Genomic DNA, 17,198 nt, shown 5'->3' with positions numbered 1-17,198 from the left:
GCTGCTTCGCGTAGCGGTGAACAGTGTTTTGGAGTCACGACTGCAGCAAGACGCTCTGCTGCCTCGCGCCCTGATCTCTAAGTAAGTGTAGAACTCTTAGGTACCGCTTGTTATGGTTCTCTGAGGAGTTAGTATTGCGTTACTTACGATCCCTCATGATTGTTTTAGGACCCGATGGTGACAACACGGAGTCGACCGGTCCCTCTGCACTCAGTTATCTAGTCCGTAAAGTATTGAATGGACCCCATAAAGGTACGGACATACGCAAATGTGGAGTCTGCCTGTCAGACTTTCATGTTGCGCTCGTGTTTTAATCAATGTGTCTATATTTTAAATCTACAGCCAATTGAATCAGCACAGCGCTTATGCCTGCCTGCAATATCACAGCAAGCTGGGTAAAATAGACTGAGGTAATCCCATCTTTTGAATTGTCTTAGCTAAAAATTAGCACCCGCTGAGGTAACTCTGACTAATGTGAACTCAATGGTTTTATTTAGACTTGCCCAGCAGTATAATTATTCAAAACCGGCAGCCCTTTCAGTTGAACTTTTCGGAGTGTGTTTTATTCCACTTCAGGTAATCGCCCATATTTTTCTTCACCTGTCGACCGTGCCCTTGCACTGAAATAACACATTGAGACCCCCCTCTGGAATCAAGGTCTTTATGTGATTTAGAGTTAATCTAAGTCCCTTATCACTACATGAACTGCTATTTGGTCCCCCATTCTGAGCAGACATCATTGATCCTTGGCTAATGTGCCCCTGATGTATTGTATAATATAATTAATTTACAAGCATGTTTATGGATTAATTACATATTCAGCTTCTGGTCCCTCTGTCCAGAGGTCCTACGACCCGGACTCCATGGCTTTAGTTTGTTTTTAACTAAGTCACCTCCTTGGTGTACAGTACAAAGACTGTTTAGTTTTTAAAGTTTATACTCCATCCCCTGACATGGGTTTTCAGTTTTCAGATAGGACGGCCCCTCTTCGTCCCTTCCCCCACTACAACGGTCCTGATGAAGACCCCGGCAAAGGACTGAATTGATCCTACAAACAGGGGTCGAAACGTCGACACCTCTTCACTTTGGGACATCCGGCACATTCCCTGTATTTGATTGATTTATACATGTGACCGTGGAATGCCCCACTACTTTTGAAATACTTGCCCAATACTTGCCTTAATTGATGTAGGCCGTTTTGGTTTTTTGGAATAACTTGTATTTCCTTGTTGATTTTGGGATATATGTACATTATGTTTAAGTCTGTGTACTATCTTTATAATCTTTCACACAGCCTTTGAGCACACTCCCTTCCCTCCTCCCCCTCTTGGGGCCTTTTCATTTTTCCGATTTCTCGTTTCACTTCAAAATGATTGCAAATATTGCTTTAAATTGTTATCCTGTGTTGTTGAATAAATGACAACATCTTTTTCCTTTGAGTACCATCTTAGTTCCCTTTGAATTTTTATTGTTTGTGCATAAATAATTACCTCCCACGGGGACCCCTCTTTACATTTACTACTTGACGCCCAGGTCCCCGCGATTGCATGGGTTCTACCCCCCTTTATAATGTCTTCTGAGCAGGTGCCTACCTGCGAGGTTTACGTAGATTAATTCTACTTTGCCATGGCGGATCCCGAGATCCTATCCTACACAGAGGCATACATTAGCCAACTCACCAAAGACCTATCCACCACTTTTTTATCCACCACTGCACCCATTATTGATGTCACTTTGAACGACAAAATATCTCGTCTAGAGAGACTAGAGAAGAAGCTCATCCGTACCAGATTACATGGACACTTGTTCACTAAATACCTGCAGGAGAACATCATACCAGTAGGGTTGCAAATTAAGATCGAACCTGCAATCTTTATAGACGTCCCTAAATTTAAAGAAGGGTTTAGTTACGTGGCCAACAACTGCTCCCGGCACTGGATGGTGCTGGGAGTAGAGACAGCTGCTGAACAAGTAGTGTCACTCAGCAAAGAAATTGCAGATCTAAAAGCTGAGATCCTAGGAGACAGTACCCTGACTAAGAGTAAGGAAGCTCTGGAGAATCTTGAAACATCAATCAAGGAATTTGATATAACCGCCCAGACCAAAAAATTGGAGAAATTAGCGAGAGATTTGAGAACCTTTGACAAGAAATCTGTGTATCCCTATCTGCAGCCAGATTATTATAAGCAGGACACGCAAGGTCGTTTCTCCAACCGAGGCCGCGGGGGCTTCAGAGGAAGACGGAACTTTTCCACCTTTTCGGATTCTTCATACAGTTCCGGCAGTGACAGTGAGGCCGGACCTAGTACCTCCTACAACTATCCACCCGGGGATACCAACTACCAACAATACCCCCCTCAATTTCAACCTCATTTTTTAGAGCAGGGCCGTGGACAATGGCGTCCCCCCCGAGGGCGGGGTACCAATTGGAACCGGGGTCAAGGGAGAGGCCAGCAACAGAACCAAGGTTGGGACGGCAACAGAGGCAAATCACCGAAACAGGTGACATTTCGGGCAGAGCCACATGGCGAAATCTCGACCCGGAGGAACACATACCGGTGGTGATGGGAACAGCTACGAACATCCCTCCAGTACCTTCCATTAAGGAGAACCCTGTGATTAATATCTCGTCTTACCAACTTAAAGAGGAAGAAGTTAAGGTATTAAGCAAAGGTCTCTCTTACGTGCCCACAGCTACAGCCAACAAATTCCAACTGAAAACTGAACTTTGTAGATTCTTCAGGAAGATTCGCCTACGGTATTTCTTTCGGAATCAAACAACTAGACGGCAAGGATCCATCACTGGCCTAAGGGAGCCATCTACATTCTTTCCACCTACCTATGCCATGAGCCCAAGAATACTCGCGTTTGAGGATATAGTCACGAAAGCAGCTGAACAAACATTAAACACCAAAAAGTTTGTTAGATTTAACCTCAGCCAAAAAGAAAAACAAGCACTTACGGATTTGTCCTCCAACAAAGAAGTCATCATCAAACCCGCCGACAAAGGCGGGGCAATCGTTGTCCAGGATCTGTCCAAGTATAAAGAAGAAATCCATAGACAACTGAACGACGGAGTCAGCTACCAAGAGATATCTAATGATCCATCAAAAGAGATAGCCTGCATGATTCTTTCCATCACACAAAAAGGTTTGGAATCAGGTTTTTTGAGTGACCAAGAGTTCAAATTCTTGAATCAACAATCCCCAAGATTGGCAACCATTTACACCTTGCCAAAGGTCCACAAAAACCTTGATAGCCCCCCCGGGCAACCTATAGTATCCGGGTGCGGCTCAATACTAGAGCCGCTATGTAAATACATAGACTTTTTCCTGAAGCCACTTGCCTTGAATACAAGAACTTACTTACGTGACACGACCCAAGTCATACAGATGATTGATGAGAGACCTTTTGATCCAAGTACTATGCTATTGGTCACATGTGATATTATATCACTCTATACTAGTATCCCTCAACAGGAGGCCCTAGACGTAATGGAGGTTGCACTGAATCACAGACCTGCTCCCTTCCAGGTCCCAACGGAGTTTATCATCGACCTACTGAACATATCTATGAAGAAAAACTTCTTCATTTTCCAAGAGAAGTTCTACGTACAATCGAAGGGCGTAGCCATGGGCGCAACTTTTGCCCCCAATTTGGCCATTATTTATATGGATCACTTTGAGCAGGAATACGTTTTCTCACCGAATAATCCTTTTTCATCCATGCTGACCCTCTGGGTCAGATACATCGATGATGTCCTGTGTATTTGGCAAGGAAACGGCGATCAACTAAATGAGTACCACACCTGGTTGAACCAACGTAACACCAATATCCAATTCACGCTTGAGTCGAGCAATAAATCAATACCCTTCCTTGATATCTCCATCTATGCGGAAAACGGACAGCTTCTTACTACTCTGTACAGGAAACCGACAGAGAGAAACTCTCTATTACAATATGGTAGCCACCATCCAAGAGGCCTCAAAGATAATCTCCCTGTGGGACAATTCCTGAGAATTAGAAGAAACTGTTCCTCTCGGACTGACTATCTTAAGGAATCAGAGATCCTCAAGGATCGCCTCGTTTCACAGGGGTATCCTACACGCATGGTGAGACGTGCTAGAAAGCGAGCCTGGTATAACCCAAGAGAGAATTTGCTGAATCCTGAAGGTCGCATGGACCCTGAGATGAACCGGATGATCTGTGTCACCACCTTTACTACAAGGAGTAATGATGTCAAAAAAGTGATCAACAAGAACTGGCCTTTAATAGCTCAGGAGATTGATCAACCACAGCTCCCTCTCCACTCTTTTAAGAGATCCAGAAACATTCGAGACATGGTGGTTCACTCATACCTGGAACCGGAGAGTTCTCCAACACTTACAAGCCTATGGAACTTACCACCTGTGATAGGTCACTTTAGATGCGGGACCTGTATCGCTTGCGAGACAACCATCCAGACCAAGACCTTCACCCATGGACAACAGACTTTCAGATTAAAACACCACACTAATTGTAATACTGACAGTGTTATTTATATTATAACATGCCCATGTAGCAAAGTATATGTGGGGCAAACCCAGCAAAAAATCAAATCTCGGATTTCTGCACATTGCAGCAGACTACGTTGCAAGGTTCTAGGTGCCCCCCTGGTAGACCACTGGCAGACCGCTGGGCACACCGTGAAAGATCTACGGTGGTTGGTAATCGAGAAAGTGTCCTTAGGGAGGAGAGGCGGAAATCTAGCTGTGGTGCTTAACGTACGAGAATGCAAATGGATGTCTCTCCTGGACTCCATTAAAAATGGCCTAAATGAACAGGACGGCAGCCTTGCACAACTGGCCGCACTGAGATGACAAACTAACTCACTGCCACATATAAGCCATACTGATAATCTCTACACACCCTACGGGTTCATTCCCATTCATTTAATTATTTGATATATCCAGGTAACTCGTCTACACCACCCTGCGAGACAGGTGCACGAGTACTTTCCCACAAGGGTACCGTAGAATATCAAGTGTTAACATTGAGTGTTAATATTGTGTGATCTCACTTCTCTTTAACAACATCTACTGAATTGACATCTTTTTAAATAAGTAAATTTGCTTGTGTGCGCTCGCTTTCACTCCCTTGCATGGGCTGTGCGCGAGCTTTAATTTTCTGACAATTCATCTTATTTATATGTGTAACCTAACCTTTGCTCGCTCGCAAATTCTCTGAAAGATTCTTTTAATTATATGTGTGAGCTAATATGCAAATTCTGCGTGAAAGGGCTGCGGTCTAGATTTCACATGTAATCCATTGTCGCAAGCCATTGAGGAGAGGATCACGTCCCTATCACATCCGAGTCTTTCCTCTATTTTTTCTGACTCACGCCACGCCGTAAGCCCCGCCCCTAACTCCGCGTAGCGGCTTGCGGAGTGTGGTGATTTACCCTGCTGCTTCGCGTAGCGGTGAACAGTGTTTTGGAGTCACGACTGCAGCAAGACGCTCTGCTGCCTCGCGCCCTGATCTCTAAGTAAGTGTAGAACTCTTAGGTACCGCTTGTTATGGTTCTCTGAGGAGTTAGTATTGCGTTATTTACGATCCCTCATGATTGTTTTAGGACCCGATGGTGACAACACGGAGTCGACCGGTCCCTCTGCACTCAGTTATCTAGTCCGTAAAGTATTGAACGGACCCCATAAAGGTACGGACATACGCAAATGTGGAGTCTGCCTGTCAGACTTTCATGTTGCGCTCGTGTTTTAATCAATGTGTCTATATTTTAAATCTACAGCCAATTGAATCAGCACAGCGCTTATGCCTGCCTGCAATATCACAGCAAGCTGGGTAAAATAGACTGAGGTAATCCCATCTTTTGAATTGTCTTAGCTAAAAATTAGCACCCGCTGAGGTAACTCTGACTAATGTGAACTCAATGGTTTTATTTAGACTTGCCCAGCAGTATAATTATTCAAAACCGGCAGCCCTTTCAGTTGAACTTTTCGGAGTGTGTTTTATTCCACTTCAGGTAATCGCCCATATTTTTCTTCACCTGTCGACCGTGCCCTTGCACTGAAATAACACATTGAGACCCCCCTCTGGAATCAAGGTCTTTATGTGATTTAGAGTTAATCTAAGTCCCTTATCACTACATGAACTGCTATTTGGTCCCCCATTCTGAGCAGACATCATTGATCCTTGGCTAATGTGCCCCTGATGTATTGTATAATATAATTAATTTACAAGCATGTTTATGGATTAATTACATATTCAGCTTCTGGTCCCTCTGTCCAGAGGTCCTACGACCCGGACTCCATGGCTTTAGTTTGTTTTTAACTAAGTCACCTCCTTGGTGTACAGTACAAAGACTGTTTAGGTTTTAAAGTTTATACTCCATCCCCTGACATGGGTTTTCAGTTTTCAGATAGGACGGCCCCTCTTCGTCCCTTCCCCCACTACAATGGTCCTGATGAAGACCCCGGCAAAGGACTGAATTGATCCTACAAACAGGGGTCGAAACGTCGACACCTCTTCACTTTGGGACATCCGGCACATTCCCTGTATTTGATTGATTTATACATGTGACCGTGGAATGCCCCACTACTTTTGAAATACTTGCCCAATACTTGCCTTAATTGATGTAGGCCGTTTTGGTTTTTTGGAATAACTTATATTTCCTTGTTGATTTTGGGATATATGTACATTATGTTTAAGTCTGTGTACTATCTTTATAATCTTTCACACAGCCTTTGAGCACACTCCCTTCCCTCCTCCCCCTCTTGGGGCCTTTTCATTTTTCCGATTTCTCGTTTCACTTCAAAATGATTGCAAATATTGCTTTAAATTGTTATCCTGTGTTGTTGAATAAATGACATATTTACAACAAGGGGTGGTGAGGGACAGAGTCTCTGAATTAAGCAGAATGCTCTTACCCAGTCAAGAGATCAGGGCTAGATCCAACACCGTTTTTTAGCTCACTGCACCATCCCAGTTTCAGAACCTGGCTGTATGCAAATTAGTCTGTTCCTGTCCCAGTGCATGATGGGAACAGGGCAAACCAAACTACAAAAGCCAATTCTTACACTGGGAAGGAAACAAGCTACCGGGGACCGGTTTCTGGCATTTCAGCCGTCTTCGGCCCGGCTTGCTTGAATCCTGATGGTGCAATGAGCAAGGGACTCACATCTGAGTATACCCTTCCACGCTTAGGGTGGACAAAAATATTTACAACAAGGGGTGGTGAGGGACAGAGTCTCTGAATTAAGCAGAATACTCTTACCCAGTCAAGAGATCAGGGCTAGATCCAACACCGTTTTTTAGCTCACTGCACCATCCCAGTTTCAGAACCTGGCTGTATGCAAATTAGTCTGTTCCTGTCCCAGTGCATGATGGGAACAGGGCAAACCAAACTACAAAAGCCAATTCTTACACTGGGAAGGAAACAAGCTACCGGGGACCGGTTTCTGGCATTTCAGCCGTCTTCGGCCCGGCTTGCTTGAATCCTGATGGTGCAATGAGCAAGGGACTCACATCTGAGTATACCCTTCCACGCTTAGGGTGGACAAAAATATTTACAACAAGGGGTGGTGAGGGACAGAGTCTCTGAATTAAGCAGAATACTTTCTCACTGCTCCATCAGGATTCAAGCAAGCCGGGCCGAAGAGGCTGAAATGCCAGAAACCGGTCCCCGGTAGCTTGTCTCCTTTCTGGTAAAGAATTGGCTTGGTAGTTTAGTCTGTCCTGTTCCCATGATGCACTGGGCCAGGGACAGACTGATTTGCATATAGCCAGGTTCTGAGCTGGGATGGGGCAGTGAGATAAATAACGGTGATGGATCAAGCCCTGATCTTTGGACTGGGTAAGAGTGGTCTGCTCAATTCAGACACTCTGTTCATCACCACCCCCTTTTGTAAATCGATTTTGGCCACTATAGGTGTGGCAGGGTATACTCAGACATGAGTCCCTTTCTCACTGCTCCATCAGGATTCAAGCAAGCCGGGCCGAAGAGGCTGAAATGCCAGAAACCGGTCCCCGGTAGCTTGTCTCCTTTCTGGTAAAGAATTGGCTTGGTAGTTTAGTCTGCCCTGTTCCCATGATGCACTGGGCCAGGGACAGACTGATTTGCATATAGCCAGGTTCTGAGCTGGGATGGGGCAGTGAGATAAATAACGGTGATGGATCAAGCCCTGATCTTTGGACTGGGTAAGAGTGGTCTGCTCAATTCAGACACTCTGTTCATCACCACCCCCTTTTGTAAATCGTTGAATAAATGACAACATCTTTTTCCTTTGAGTACCATCTTAGTTCCCTTTGAATTTTTATTGTTTGTGCATAAATAATTACCTCCCACGGGGACCCCTCTTTACATTTACTACTTGACGCCCAGGTCCCCGCGATTGCATGGGTTCTACCCCCCTTTATAATGTCTGGACTACGGCAACACCCTCTACGCCGGAACCACCGCCAAACTCCAGAAGAGACTCCAGCGGATCCAGAACGCCTCAGCACGACTCATCCTGGACATCCCCCGTCACAGCCACATCTCCGGACACCTGAGGGATCTGCATTGGCTCCCGGTCAACAAGAGAATCACCTTCCGTCTCCTCACCCACGCACACAAAGCCCTACACAGCCAAGGCCCAGGATACCTCAACAGCCGCCTCAACTTCTACGCTCCCAAACGCCAGCTTCGATCGACCAGCCACGCCCTCGCCGCCGTCCCCCGCATCCGTAGAGCCACCACAGGGGGACGGTCCTTCTCCTACCTCGCCGCCAAGACATGGAACTCCCTCCCCACCCACCTCCGCCTGACCCAGGACCACCTCGCCTTCAGGAAGCAACTCAAGACCTGGTTGTTCGAGCAGTAGCAGATCGCCCTCCCCCAGCACCTTGAGACCCTCTGGGTAAGTATTGCGCTATATAAATGCAATGATTGATTGATTGACTACCTTGTAAAATATAGCTGATGTTCACATTGCGATATTTACAAGGCTGCCCCAGCATTTTAGCAAACCGCTGTTTTCTCTAAAAACTAACGTCTGCTAAAATGCAGACTTACCTATCCCTAACATTAGGGTGGATTATGCTGATACAACCCTGTGGGTCGTATCAGCAAGGTTATCGCCGTTTTGCAGGGAACATCGCTGGAAAACCAGCGATGTTCCCTGCAAAACGGCGATAACCTCGCTATCTCTGGAATGTTTATCACCCTGAAGAAATGCGTGTTAATAACGCGCTACCAGGGTGATAAATTCCAGAGAGAGCCTGCGATAAGAAATTTATCGCTAAGCATGGCCACCGATAATTATCGCTGGCCGTTGATAATATACCCCTTGATTTGGCGTTCATTATTAATGTAGTGAGGTCTCCCTTTGTAGCAACTTTTAATATCAACGTTTTAATATGCATAAATGAGGTGGTAGTAAAAATATATTTGTAAACAATATTAAGCAGGAGTGGAAGGCATGCTCAAGTCCTATTACTGAAGACTGGGCTTTTGTAGGTTAGAACACTTAAAATCTGAACACTGATATGTCGTTGAATGAACGTTTCAGACAGCTACGGCAGTATCTGGACAAACTTTTTCAGAAGTGTATGCTTCAATATATATTTTCCTCTTCTCTCTCTTGCACTCTTTTATTAACCTCTCTTAATCAACAAAAGTGCTTTTGCTTGTAATTTTAACTCATACGAGTTTCCAGTACACCGTAAGTATTCGTTTGAGAACCTGTAATAAAGGTAATGCTGGTCTTGAACTGTGATTTTAAGAGCCTTGTATTTCAAGGTCATTGGGAAGATGCCAGGTTGTCCATAAAAAAAGTGAGAAAAATATGCGGCATTCACAAAACCTCCAAAAAGTGGAAAGAGCAGTGGATACATGGACAGTATCACAGATGAATCACACTTTGGCATGGCATCTGGCTGCAGGAAGCACGATGAGCAGATATCTGTAGGTGCATGGCACGGTAAATATATCTATATCTATAATTGGAATTGACTGAAGGTGGATGCAAACGCCTTCCCAGTGCCCACACATTCTCAGCACTTGGCTTCTGAGGAAGGTCAGGCACCTCCAATAACCTGTGTATTAGCATACATGTGTCATTCAGTGGACATTGAATGATATTCTTGTACTCACTAACAATCCAATCCAGAAGGGTATGCCGATGATCACTGCAATGGAAAATACCATTCCCGATGCAATGGCAATAATGATGCCCAGGATTATCTCCATGAGACCAATCAGGATCTGGGCGACCTGAAATGAGAAATGTGAGACATTAGCAGAAGCAAAGTGTGTCTCTGGGTGGCATCACTGGTCTGAATCTTTTTCTACAACCTATTCAATGGGTCTGTGTTTAGTGAGATTTTGAGCTCAGCTACCCCAACTCTGACCTACTCATCCAGAATCTAACACTGATTGCATAACTGAAGTTGGGCAATCTGCAACCCTCCTGCACATCAACATGTAGGATTTGTGTTGGGACATCTGAATCTCTAGCCTCCTGTACATATTTAAAGAGTCACCATGCTTACTGATATATAACTTTTTAAAATCATGAGCTTATTCAGCTGTGTCTACATTGCCTTTCCCTTCTTTCACCTTCAAAAGAGAGGATTGAGAATCGACTTGGTAAAGGCAGAAATGAAAAAAAAACAGATGTTACAGATTTCACAATCTTGAGCCTTACAGAGAAAATAAATCCCTCAGCTTTGACATATCTTGCAGACACAGACTGCCGAGTTACTATATAGGTCTTAGAGATAATACAGGTTCAGACAGCAGACAATAACTATGGCTAAATGCATACGTATTACAGCTTAGGTTGGAGTGGCCATCAAAAAAAGTGTACCATCAAAAGCTATTAGTACAGTTGATAAAATATCATCACGATTAATATCTACTGTGTCAGAATTCGGATTTTTATTTGGTGTTAAGGAACCTTCATCAACCTAATAAACACCTATTGGTTAGGCTAAAACCCATCTCCTAGAAAAACTCTAAACCACCTATTATAACCTTGGCACAAGCAGTATGTAATTCCCCAGAAAAATGTGAATTAACTCCAAGCAGTACCAGCAATTATTATAAAATCAGGAACAACCCAATAACGTTCCAAAACTGGTTTAGAGAAATAGAGAATCATATATAAAGAAATTCGAATTCGAATTTGTCTGATTCGAATTCGAAGTTCGAATCAGACAAAGAGAACTAGTGACATGTAATTTAAAAGTCTAAAAATGGTCAAAAATAATAATAGGATCAATGAAAGTTTGAACATCCTTTTTCCATTTAGGGGCATTACCCTTGCAGCAGGAACGAAAACAAGGAACATTCACCAGCAAACTCTTCTGTTTCTTTGAGGTCGGGACGTCTGGGGAAATATCAGTAATTTTCCATGCTGGGAAAATCCCTTTTGGTGTCTCTCCTGTAGCCCATAGATCCTCATGGCAGGCTATCTAGTCTCTTTCCAGCCAGGGATCTCACAGGATCAAGTACCAAGTGATCAGCTTAGCCTACATCAGAGCGGAGGGCGTGTACATTTTTTATCCATGTAGGCAAACAGAAGGTCCACCATTTATTTATTTATTATTTATTTATTTATTTTAGGCATTTGTTAAGCGCACTGTGACCATTGCAGGCATCTTGGCGCTGACTGGATCAGAGGGAGGCATGAAAGTAAAACACAGGAGCAGGAGTTATAAGACGGTTATCTTGGGGAATAACCAGGTTTTAATCCTTCTCCTAAATGGGAGAAGTTCAGAGATGTGCCTAATTTCGGCTGGGAGCGTATTCCAGAGCTTGACAGCTGCTACCTCAAAGGATTTGACCCTTGTAGAGCAATCCATGCTACCAGGAGTCCCATCCCCAGCAGTCGAAAAACTCTATGATTCGTCCCAGGTCCAGAAATGTTCAGAAGAGTTGGGGGTGAGGTGCACAAATTACATTGAGCACGAGCCAGTAATTGAAGGATGTCCAACACCCAATACTGTATACCTTCTACCCTATCCACACCTTTATTTTCATCACCTACTCTTTGGTTTACTGTACAAATTCCCAGAAGCCCTAAATCCAAGATGGCTCAACTCTTCTTCCATTTGGAGGGGCTCTGGCTCACCCCTACTCACTCTTTTATTTGGTATACACCTGTTACAACGCAATTTTTACTCCTCACTACCACTACAACGCAGGCATTACAACGCATACCGTTACAACGCATTGCGCTGGGGGGCGCTCTAGGATAAGAGGTAAGTTTCATTTACTATCCAACACCTTCCCTAGGGTCCACGGGGACTGGAGTTAGAATAGTAAATTATACTTACCACTATCCAGCACCCCAAAGCGCTATGCGTTGTAACGGTATGCGTTGTAAATACCGCGTTGTAATGGTATGCGGAGTAACAGTATGCTTTGTAACGACACACATCCCTTTTATTTATATGTGGTGCCCTCCTCTCTTCCAGTATCAACATCTGCAAGGGTTGGAACAGTAAACCCTAAGATGACCCTGGAAATTAATGTAGGCATCACTTAGTCAATACAATGAAGCATATCCTTTTTCTGACAACTGTTCGTGTTCCCCTCCAGTATTGCGAATTCCTGTTACGTGGGCTTAAAGCCCAAGCAGTTGGTCTCCAGGAGCAGGGTCCTTAACTCTGTGTCAGGAATGTGTATTGTGCCTCCCGATTGGGCTGAGAGACAACACGGGGTCTAAATTAGTTGTCATTAAGGTACTACAAAGTACACTTTTAAAAGTTACTTTTCTACTTCCGTTATCAAAAATCTACTGTCACCATTGAATTTGATTTTCAAACCTAAGTAGAAAATATATTTGAATCACACTGCTAGTATTTTCCCACATACTGAAATGAAATGAGCATACATATATACCTGGGACTGCTTACGGAAAATCTAGCATTACATACAAGGTGAAAAGGTTTTTGGGGAAATAGTTGCTGTGAGAGCATACTAGTTGTAATATTTAGTAGGACACGTTTTTTTACTACTTTTTTTAATATGAGCTATTATTTTGTTAAAATATAAATATTTTGCCTTTAACATAAAGTTTTATTTTTAGTAAACAAAACAAATAACTCCTCTGTATATGCTTACATTTACTACAGCTTAATTTGGGCATATATTACCTAACATCCTCACTATGTCACAGTTGACCACCTTGTCCCAGAGGGCAAGTTCAAGATGCCCATCTTAAGAGAGCACTAGGAAAAACAGGGGGAAAGGCAGGAGAAAGCAGTAAAAACGAGGCAAAAGCAGAAGAGAGCACTAGGAAAAACAGGGGGAAAGGAAGAAGAAAGCAGTAAAAACAAGGCAAAAGCAGAAGAGAGCACTAGGAAAAACACAACGGGGAAAGGAAGGAGAAAACAGTAAAAACGTGGCAAAAGCAGAAGAGAGTGCTTGGAAAAACATGGGGAAAGGAACGAGAAAGCAGTAAAAACAAGTCAAAAGTAGAAAAGAGCACTAGGAAAAACAGGAAGAAGGAAGGAGAAAAGCAGTAAAAAGGAGGCAAAAGCAGAAAAGAGCACTGGGAAAAATAGGTGGAAAGGAAGGATAAAGCAGTAAAACGCTGCAAAATCAAAAGTGAGCACTAGGAAAAACAGGGGGAAAGGAAGGAGGAAGCAGTAAAAACAAGGCAAAAGCAGAAGAGAGGACTAGGAAAACAGGGGGAAGGAAGGAGAAAGCAGTAAAACGCGGCAACATCAGAAGAGAGTACTAGGATAAACAGGGGGAAAGGAAGGTGAAAGCAGTAAAAACGAGGCTAAAGCAGAAGAAAAACTAGGAAAACAGGGGAAAAGGAAGGAGGAAGCAGTAAAAACGGGGCAAACGCAGAAGAGGGCACTAGGAAAAACAGCTGGAAAGGAAGGAGAAAGCAGTAAAAACGAGGCAAAAGCAGAAGAGAGCATTAGGATAAACAGGGGGAAAGGAAGGAGAAAGCAGTAAAAACAAGGCAAAAGCAGAGGGAAAAACTAGGAAAACAGGGGGAAAGGAAGGAGAAAGCAGTAAAAACAAGGCATAAGCAGAGAGAGCACTAGAAAAACCAGGGGGAAAGGAAGAAGACAGTGGGGAAAACGAGACAAAAGCAGAAGAGAGGCCTAGGAAAAAGGGGAGGAAAGGAAGGAGAAAGCAGTAAAAATGAGGCAAAAGCAGAAGAGTGCACTAGGAAGGCAGGGAGAAAGGAAGGAGAAAGAAGTTAAAAGCAATGCAAAAGCAGAAGAGAGCACTCTGAAAAATGGGGGGAAGGAAGGAGAAAGCAGGAAAACGCGTCAGAAGCAGGAGAGAGCACTCACAGAAACAGTGCGAAAGGAAGGAGAAAGGAGTGAAAACTAGGCAGAAGCAGGAGAGAGCGATGCAGGAGCATGAGAGAGCTGGTTCGGAGTTGTGGGCCTTCTGCCTTCCCCACCAAACTCCTCCACATTGCTGTATGCTTCTCCTCTCCCTGGGGGTGAGCATCAGCCCAGAGCATCAATACTGCACTTGCTTCTGAGAGCTAAATGCGGCACATCGGTAGCTGTCCGAAGGCCTTATGAAAGGCCACTGCGCAGAGCCAGGATTTTGAGGTGGGCAGCAGGTTGCGAGGTCAGCCCATACATATTTATCATTGATGTTGATCCCTACAGGAAAGTACTTACATGTCTAAATCTGATTCAGTTCACATAAGCAGATTGTCGGTCCTTAAAGAGCAGCCCTTTACTGATAAATCGGATTGTAAAAGAATTGAGTATAAATGCCGAGGGCATACTACCACGGCCGCCTTAACAGCATTATAGGCCCCAGGACAAAGCAGTGCACTGGGCCCTGTCTAAACAACCACTCACAGGAATTAAAATGTTTATTGCAAAATTGGTGTTAAATTCTGGTTTGCATGGGGCAGCACAGGGTTGCATGGGGCAGGGTGCTTATGCGTTGAAACAGCACTGCATACTTCACACCCACTTCATCAGTAATTTTCTGAAACAGTGAGCACTGCAATAACCAGGTTTCCTGGAGAAGTTAGCAGCTGTGCCAAATAAAATACCAGGGACAAGATTTGCCAAAATTTTGCTTCAGGTTTGCATTATTCTCCTGATGCAAGTAATGCAAAGCTGCACAATATTCTGCCTCACGCTACTTTGCGCCAAGCTGGTGTTCAAAGGGCTGTGTATTGCCATTCACATGCAACCACCCATGAGCTTTGGTGCAAATCCCATCCTCAAGGACCTGTAGACAGGGATTTGCACCAACATCCTGTGCCTACCTAAGTCCGGCTTAACGGGGAGAAAGGTTTTAATTTCTCCCCATTTTTCACTCGTTGCATGTTAGTTGTTTCCAACAGCACAAATACAAAGAGGAAAATGATGCCTTTAAGGTATGGTTTTATACAGGAAGGGGCTCCTCCTGTGCAAAAACTATACATACCACAACGAAGATACCCTTTCACTATGGCACAAGGGTGTCTGTGTTGGCGCATGGAAGCCAAAAGTGTGCCAGCCCAGAAGAGAGTAGAATAGTGCCACATCTTACTTGAATTGGTGCTGTTCTACTCTCTCCCGTAGAGGCAGAGCAGTGCAGTAACTTTACTTGCTGCCCGGCGTTGCATGATTTCTTTGTAAATTTGGTCGGAAGTGTCGTTATGCCTTGGAGCATGCTGCCAGGTTATGCAATATAATATATAATGAACAGCAACATATTTGATTGGCCAAACTTGTATACCTTTACTTGTATATCTCTCCAAGGACACAACCAAATGTTATGAACAGAGGTATTTTACAAACATTGCTATGATGATTTTGATACCCCTTTTTCAATATATTGATACTGATCTGTTATTTTTTCCATATACAAAAGAGATGCAGCTAGTTAATGTATTCATGACTGTGGTGTCTTGCTAAAGAGGTTGACATCACTTATTGAAAGTGGTTGACATGGCAACAGTTCATGACATCACATATAATTGTTCTACTCACTATTGCACTCGGGCACAGGATGCAATATTTTGAAATGACCTCGAGAGGCAACATCAGCTGTATATTGACAATAGATTGAAATTATTTTCGAAATCATTGGAAGAGTTTAACATTCCAAAATCAAGGGTTTTATGTATCTTCAGTTTAGGGGCAAATTACTTAACACACAATGATAAAGTCAATAGGGCTGGCTTGCATGTCCAGATATTAGTCAGACATATAGGCATGGCATAACCCCACGGTTCTGGGATGGTGAGGGTAGCAGTGGAATCATTCTCTTTGATGGGCAGTGATAGGGAGGGACGTCAACAGGGGACGCTGCTGAGCGCCCCGTGTCAGGATGCTGCACAAACTGTGCTTACCTTTACGGGCTGGTCCGATACAGCATGCTACTCTGAGGCTCAGGAACGCGCATGTCTCTAGGAGTAGAAGAGAACGAAAGTATGTGCAAAGTGTGGGCCTCACCTGGAGTAGCCCTACATGCCTCAGACTGGGACACTCCATGAATGAGCTGTGTAAAGGCAGGAAGGACTATATGTTCCAAGAGTCCCAGGGTCCCTGATAAGACACGCCAATGCTGGTGGCCATGTTTAATATCCTAATCCATTTCATCCTTTCTAGGAAACTGAGATGCAATGCAGCTGCATCTGGGCGCTCTTGTTGGAATCCTTGGGCCCGATTCACAGAATGAACTTAAGACTCAATCCTAAACTTACTACTACTTTGGTTTTCACAGAATGCACTTACTACTTTTGGTATTCACAGAAGTTAGGATTTTGTCTTAAGTTTCTCTTAAGACAGACTTAAGACAGACTTAAGTCAAAATACTAACTTCTGTGAATACCAAAAGTAGTAAGTTCATTCTGTGAATGCCAAAAGTAATAAGTGCATTCTGTGAAAACCAAAATAGTAGTAAGTTTAGGATTGAGTCTTAAATTCATTCTGTGAATCGGGCCCCTTGAAAACAATTCTTCCTCGGCATTGACAGAGGACTTCTTTAAAATGGAGAGCCATCCAGCATCATAATTCTCAAGGGTACAGATTTGCCTTTTTATTGTGTTCGCGAAGGAGTCATCCATTGAGATTGCAAATTTAAGGTACTCGTTTGTTCCCACAAGAACTCCTCTTGGAGGATTATGAACTTGTAGCTCTTCATTCTTTTCACAAGCAGTCGCATATTCGGATTACAAACTCTGTTGATCTTGTTAGTTTCATTAGAAGTCTTCCATTAGGATTTTGGAGGC

The 17,198-nt window shown here is 43.8% G+C and overlaps 1 protein-coding gene across 1 annotated transcript in view; it reads right to left on the bottom strand.

The window, feature by feature from the left end:
* LOC147734919 (membrane-spanning 4-domains subfamily A member 4A-like) overlaps positions 1-17,198 on the bottom strand; it is a 112,233-nt gene that overhangs the window by 76,923 nt on the left and 18,112 nt on the right. The window contains exon 3 of the mRNA XM_086953686.1: positions 10,130-10,249. Coding sequence (XP_086809812.1) covers positions 10,130-10,249 — 120 coding nt within the window. The remainder of the gene's footprint in view (positions 1-10,129; positions 10,250-17,198) is intronic.

The sequence above is a fragment of the Lissotriton vulgaris genome, chromosome 1_2 (assembly GCF_964263255.1).
Source record: "Lissotriton vulgaris chromosome 1_2, aLisVul1.2, whole genome shotgun sequence".
Lineage (NCBI taxonomy): Eukaryota > Metazoa > Chordata > Amphibia > Caudata > Salamandridae > Lissotriton > Lissotriton vulgaris.
This window is presented reverse-complemented; position numbering and strand designations above follow the sequence as displayed.